This window comes from Prionailurus bengalensis, chromosome B1 (assembly GCF_016509475.1).
Source record: "Prionailurus bengalensis isolate Pbe53 chromosome B1, Fcat_Pben_1.1_paternal_pri, whole genome shotgun sequence".
Classification (NCBI taxonomy): Eukaryota; Metazoa; Chordata; class Mammalia; order Carnivora; family Felidae; genus Prionailurus; species Prionailurus bengalensis.
Genome location: NC_057344.1, coordinates 149,111,298 through 149,118,559, shown reverse-complemented (window position 1 = coordinate 149,118,559; position 7,262 = coordinate 149,111,298). Strand labels below are relative to the sequence as shown.

Below are 7,262 nucleotides of genomic sequence, written 5' to 3'. Positions count from 1 at the left end.
ATGTTCCAGAATAACAATCCAGAGGCAATCTCTCACCCCTCTGATCTCTCACAGCACTGGGTTTACATCACACACTGCTCAGTAATTTAGTAATCTGTGTATGCTTGTCTTCTTTTGTATCCAATTATAAACTCTTTAATGGAAGAGACTATGGCTAATTTACCTTTGTATCTACTACACATGTAGTATTCTGCTACAGTTAATAAGCAGTTAATATTTGCTTAATGATAAAACCTATTAAAAATCACATTCAGAGGTGAATTCTTGCTTACCATCAGAACATAGGACTTTTACCCATACCTTTTTAATTCATTAAATTGTATTTTCTAAAATGTTATAAAGGTTTTAACATGCTTAACATAACTTTTAACACTTTAAAAATATTGTTTAGTTCAAAATACCACTTTTCTAAAAATTTGTATTTTTCTTAAAGACACTATATGTTCGCCAAAGAAATTGTGTGTCACTCTTAATTTTAGCATCATGTAGAAAGTTCAACTCAACTCCCTACGTTTGAAGGTGTCATTAATACTAAAAATCTTTATCATATGCAATGTATGAAAACTTAAACCTTAAATTAGTCTAAGATTATAGGACAGTCCTTTCATACTTCTAGCCCTAAAAACACTTCTAAAGTTTGATTAATTCTTCTCTTATTATCACCCTCCTCCTCAAATATTTTAACCTATGCTCTTGGTTTCTTTCATCCACCCAGCAAAACCTACCCTCAGGAAAAGGTCTGAAACTCATTCACACTGAAGACGCAAAGGACTGATAACAGCTCAATGTGAAAGCCTGGTGTGGGAGCCCTGCCCCTGGTTTCTGTGCCAGGTATGCTAAGGTAACCTCCCTAAGTCTGTTTCCACATGTATAAAATTAAAGTAGTTGAATTAATGTTTCTTAAAATCCATTCCAGCCAGGTTATTGCCTTTAGGAACGTCTGCAGCTTTATGCATCATTCATTCAGTGTTTTATGTAGCATCTGAGATAAGGAATACTGTAATTTCAATACTTATTCATTAAACTTACTCTGTGCCAGACACTGTACTGGGTCCTTTCAGTATAAGTGCTTGCAGAGATCTACTAGGTATAAAGAAGGGAGGAAAAGACAAGTAGGTAAGTAAAGAGACCACACAGGAAATGCTTAAGATCTCTTCAATACAGTAAAAATTTCCCAAATTTGGGTAGGAGGACTACACCCTTTTTTTTAAAATAAGGGGAATGGCGTGTACAAAGGCAGCGATGTGAAAGGCGCGTCGAGTGTTTTCGGCAGCTGAACGCTGCGTAACACTGGACGAAAGTTCACAACCCCTATCCCATTTAGAATTGCCAAGAGTCGTGAGATTGATTAACGCGTGTCCCTCGCGAGGCCACAAATTACTTAAATGCGGGAACAGCGTCTGCTTTTGCCCACCATTGTCTTCCCAGAGTCTCACCCACTGTCTCATGCTTAATAAATGTTGAAGAATTAAATAAAGGGTCCGCCCCTGAGAGTGACAGGTCCAAACATCTTGGGTGAACTTTGTCCACTAAAAAAAAGTCGTGCGGTGCCTTCTGCAGCCAACTTGAGTTCCTGGGAGAGTCAAATCCTAGAACGGGGCGCTCGGCACCGACACCCCTCGGGGACACCCTGAGAGACACAAATCACCGCCGAGTCACCGAGCCCTGATGGGGCAGAGAGCTGGAGATGGGCTAATCCGAGGCTCTGCCAGGATTCTCGAGGCCAGCGGCGCCGTCACGGCCTCAGGTTATGGTGCCCAGATATAGAGTATTTGGACTTTGTGGAGAGAAAACAACATGTTTAACTTCTAGGCTGATAGGCGGAGAACGTAGATAACAATTCCAGAACCTAGAGAGTTCCCATAGAGCTACGCTGCTCTCCAAGTCGGAAACGCCCGGTACATGCGCAGTACAACTAGCCTGGAGCCTCTCCTACGCGAAGAGATAGAGCCCCCTCTACCGGCCCCCACGACTTCGCCTCGCGGTCCCTCAAGATCCCGCGTCCCATCCACGCCTAGACTCGCGAGAGTAAGAAGTCTCAAAGGGCTCTACGGAACGGAACTTCCAGTATTTATTGTTCCTACACGGAAGGATTTTAATTCAACGGAATAGATTGGCATTAAAGTGCAAAAGCGAAAACGGAAGAGCTCCTAACGTGACAAAGCTTACGGGACTGAGCGGAAGTCCTAGTTCACTCGCCAAGCGGAGAGGATCCTGGGGCCCGGAAGGAGGTGGAATCTGTAGCAGACCTGTTTGCCTGTACACTCGCCTGGGAGGAGAGCGCGTGGCTGTTCAAAGAGGCGTGTTACTGGAGCGCGTGGCTTGTGCGCTGAGGTCAGTGGTGGCCAAAAGCCCGACGTCGGTGTAGAACTTGAGACCGTGAGTTATGGTGGGGAGATCGCGGCGGCGCGGAGCGGCCAAGTGGGCAGCTATGCGAGCCAAGGCAGGTCCCGGCCCAGCGGACGAAAATGAAGACGATTTAGAATTGCCACCGTCGCCAGGGGACTCCAGCTACTATCAAGATAAGGTAGATGATTTCCACGAGGCCCGATCTCGGGCCGTCTTGTCTAAAGGCTGGAGCGAAATGGAGAGTGGGGACGAGGAGGAGGATGGCGATGAGGAGGAGGAGGTTCTAGCCCTAGATATTGCTGATGAGGACGATGAAGATGGAGAGAGTGCGGAGGAGGAGGAAGATGATGATGATGATGATGGTGGGAGCTCCGTGCAGAGTGAGGCCGAGGCATCTGTGGATCCCAGTTTGTCGTGGGGGCAGAGGAAAAAACTTTACTATGACACAGACTACGGTTCCAAGCCCCGAAACCGACAAAGTCAACAAGAAGTAGAGGAGGAGGAAAGAGAGGAGGAAGAAGAAGCACAGCTCATACAGCGGCGCCTTGCCCAAGGCCTGCAAGAGGATGATTTTGGGGTGACCTGGGTAGAAGCCTTTGCAAAACCTGTACGTCAAGTAGATGAGGCTGAGACCCGGGTCGTGAAGGATCTGGCGAAAGTTTCAGTGAAAGAGAAGCTGAAGATGCTGCGGAAAGAATCACCAGAGCTCTTGGAACTGATAGAAGACCTGAAAGTTAAGTTGACAGAGGTGAAGGATGAGCTGGAGCCATTGCTACAGTTGGTGGAGCAAGGGATCATTCCATCTGGAAAAGGAAGCCAATACCTGAGGACCAAGTACAATCTCTATTTGAACTACTGCTCCAACATCAGTTTTTATTTGATCCTGAAAGCCAGGAGAGTCCCTGCACATGGACATCCGGTCATAGAAAGGCTTGTTACCTACCGAAATTTGATCAACAAGTTGTCGGTTGTAGATCAGAAGCTGTCTTCTGAAATTCGTCATCTACTCGCACTTAAGGATGATGCTGGAAAGAAAGAACTGAGTTTAAAAGTAAAATCCACCAAGGCCAAGCCAAAATCTGTTTCAGAGACTGCTGCTGCTGCTGCTGCCTCTGCTGTTACAGATATTTCTGATGATTCTGATTTTGATGAAGAAGCTGCACTGAAATACTATAGAGAAATAGAAGACAAGCAAAAGTTGAAGAGAAAGAAAGAAGAAAATAGCACTGAAGAACAGGCTCTTGAAGATCAAAATGCAAAGAGAGCCATTACTTATCAGATTGCTAAAAATAGGGGACTTACACCTAGGAGAAAGAAGATTGATCGGAATCCTAGAGTCAAACACCGGGAGAAGTTCAGAAGAGCCAAAATTCGCAGAAGAGGCCAAGTTCGTGAAGTTCGTAGAGAAGAGCAACGTTATAGTGGTGAACTCTCTGGCATTCGTGCAGGAGTTAAAAAGAGCATTAAGCTTAAATAAAGTTTTCACTTAGCTTAAGTTTTTTGGCAATAACTTTAGATCAATAAATTTTTATTTTTAACCGAAGTTATTGTATTGATATATAATACCTAACCCTAAATTTTAAAAATTCTTGTCGACGGGGATATTTGGGTTGTTGTTCAATTTTATTTTATTATTATGATTTTTTTTTTTTTTTGGTCCTTTGAAGTCATACTAAAAAATAGTATGGAGGTAGTACTTTTATATTTGGAAGCAATATGAAAGTACTTGGGAAAAACGGAGGTGTTGAAAAAAGTAATCTGTCAAGTAGTAGTCTATGAAAATTTCACAGATGGTTGTGAAGCAACAGTCAAACTTAGAACACTTTTAATATTTTTCTTGTAAAGTGAAAAGAATGTACCTTTGCAATCATCTTATTTGTAAGAGTCTGTAAAACAGTTCTGACACATATTTCACTTACCTAAGTGTAATTCGTGAGCAGGATACTTGTTAATAGGTTTGTCAACTTAAAGATTGTGTACATTGTGTGTAGTAAAAGCTTAGGAATGTAGAGGAACTTCGGTTAAAAGTAGAAAGAGATATACTTTAATTACATTAATTGTGAATATTTCTAATAGTCAATGTGGTAAATAAGGTAAAAATTCCATTTTCCATATTGTACTGGTGACTTGTAGCAGTTGCTGTTTGTATACTCCATTTGCTGAAAATTTGGTAGTTTTACTGCTAGGTAAGTGACAAATTTAAATAGTAAAAAAGTTACATTTTTCTTTAGTTACCCTGGTTTTTACAGTAGGAAAGAGATGCTGCGATGGTGAACTAATTTTTTTTAATATTTATTTTGGGGAGAGTGCAAGGGGGGAGGGGTGCAGAGAGGGGGACAGAGGACCCAAAGCGGCTCTGTGCTGACTAGCTGACGGCAGCAAGTCCGAAGTGGGGCTCAGACTCATGAACCACAAGTTCATGACCTAAGCCGAAGTCAGATGCTCAACCAGCTGAGCCACCCAGGTGCCCGTGAGATGAAAATGAAAAACAGTTGGGATGATGCCAGGAAAGGAAATGACAGGACTAGAGAAGGAATGCACAAAAGATGTTCTAACTATGCCACTGTTCATTAAATAATATCTAGCTGCTAGAGATGCAGAGATGATCACTGGTTAATATTTATTAGACAGTTGCCATGTACCAGTTGTGTGTCACCAAATTTAACCTTTACAATAACTTTCTGAGGCGTGGTACTGTTCTCCATGTATCGTTTATGAGGATGCTGAAATTCCAGGAGGTTAACTTTATAAAGGACACACACTTGGGATTTGGACCCAGACAGGCTTAATAGGAGCCTTCATTATCTTTATCTCTGGCTTACAGCTTTCTCAGTACCACGTGTCAAGTAATTTTATCTTTTGTTTCCTCATAAAGAGGTTGGTTGGAAATAAAATGAAAACTTAATAAGTGCTAAGGTACTTTTGTAAGCACTTTAGTGTACTTAGTTTCTTATTCCTCACAACTCTTGTACAGTAAATTCTATTAGCCATATTTTAAAGATGAGGAAATTGTGACCCAGAAAAACAACTTTGTGAAGGTCATATAGCTATTTAGTAGAGTCAGGATTTCAATGCAGCTTTTCTGGCTTCAAAGCCCCATCCTACACTTCCTTTTCTGATACAGTAGAAAAAGGTTTTGCAGTTTGGGTGTTTTTGGGTTAATTACTTGATGTCAGACTCCTTCATCTGCATGGTACAATTATTATACCTACCTTGGAGAGGTGATATAACAACGGTTAAGAGCTGTGAGATAATAGAAAATAGATGTATTGGCTCTGTCCCGATTCTTGGAACAGTAAACCCTTGTTAATTCCCAAGTGATAAGAGCACTCGGAGCATCTTTTGTTCTTTATTTTTTTTTAATGTTTATTTTGAGAGAGATAGAGTGCACACACATGAGCAGGGGAGAGGCAGAGAGAGAGGGAAAGAATCTCAGGTGGGCTTTACACTTGCTGCAGAGCCCAACCTGGGGCTCAATCCCACGACTGTGAATGATCTGAGCTGAAAGGTAACTGTGGGTGGGCTCCTGGCATGGCTTTTGGATGATGGTGATGGCTCACCAGAAAAACCAGGCCATAATTGGAAGCTTGGAATTTTCAGCCCCACTCCCCATTCTCTGGAGAGAGGAGAGAGGTTGGAAATGGAACTGATGATTGATTATGCTTATGTGAAAAAGCCTCCGTAAAATCCCAATAGTATGAAGTTCAAAGGAGCTTCCAGATGGGTGAATGCATCCACACCGGAGGGTGATGCTCTCCAACTTCATGGGGGCAGAAGCTTCTGTGCTTGGCACCCTCCCACACCTCACCCTATGCATCTTTTCATCTGACTATTCATCTGTATCCTTTATCCATATCATAAGGTATCATTTATACCTTTAAACTGGTAATAAACATAAGTGTTTGCATGAGTTCTGTGAGACACTCTAGCAAATTAATTGGACCCAGGAAGGGGGTCATGGGAACCTCAGATTATAGCTGATCAGTCAGAACCACGGTAACAACTTGAATTATCTCCAGGTAGAGAGTGTCAGAATTGAGTTAAATTGTACAACACCCAACACAATTGCTTGGGGGGGGGGGGGGGGATTCACATCTGGTGTCAGAAGTATTGTGAGTATAGCTGTAGTGCAAAGGAGAAACAGGTGTGAAACAGTTTTCCCAATTCGAGGGTAGACTAGACTATCCAAGTTCCTAACCCAGTTCCATCACTTAGTCTATGATTTGGGGTAAGTTGCTTCATCTCTCCATTCCTTAGTTTTTCATATAAACTGCAATTATTAGTAGTAGTACCTACTTCATAGAGTTTTTATGAGGATTAATATAATTAAATTGTTAATTAATGTAAAGCACTTAGAACAATCCCTGTTATACAATAATCACCTAGTAAGTGTTGGCTCTTACTATAGTGTGAGAATTAACACATCTCACACACAGGTGCTGAGTGAAATGTAGCTAATAGTATAGCGATTCCTATCATTGCACAAATATAGAGAATAAAGTAGATATATGTAAAAGTGACTCAGACATTTAATGTCCTAAGTTTAGAAGAAGAGGGGAGCATTGGGTGACTTGAAATACAGAAAATCTGGCACAAGACAAAAAGCAAGGAAATGAAGTTAGACTTAAAAAAATTTTCTATGTCAAATCCCTGCCAGATGTACAATGTTGTGGTGAGGAAAAAATGTTTTAAAGGAAGAAAAGCCTTCCATTTAGGAAAGTGAAAAAAAGTTATGCCTGTTAAATATTTCCCCAAATGTATCAAGTACTCCTTCAGAGACCTCACAATACATTATAAACGTTAATTCATTCTGGAAAAGCTAGGCCATAGATGGTGCTATCCTGATTCCGAACATAAAAAATGACCTTGCCTGATGTGAACTGATAGCTAATGAAGTAACAAAGACTGCTGTA

General features: G+C 41.6%; 1 protein-coding gene across 1 annotated transcript; it reads left to right on the top strand.

Moving 5' to 3' along the window:
• Window positions 1-982: 982 nt before the first annotated feature.
• On the top strand, window positions 983-3,892 carry UTP3 (UTP3 small subunit processome component). The gene has a single exon (XM_043572530.1). The coding sequence runs from the start codon at window positions 2,387-2,389 to the stop codon at window positions 3,824-3,826; it is 1,440 nt and encodes a 479-aa protein (XP_043428465.1). The 5' UTR covers window positions 983-2,386; the 3' UTR covers window positions 3,827-3,892.
• The last annotated feature ends 3,370 nt before the right edge of the window (window positions 3,893-7,262 follow it).

What these genes read in the sequence shown, in the direction of transcription:
- UTP3 (XM_043572530.1), top strand. Translation starts at nt 2,387, where the DNA reads ATGGTGGGGAGATCGCGGCGGCGCGGAGCGGCCAAGTGGGCAGCTATG.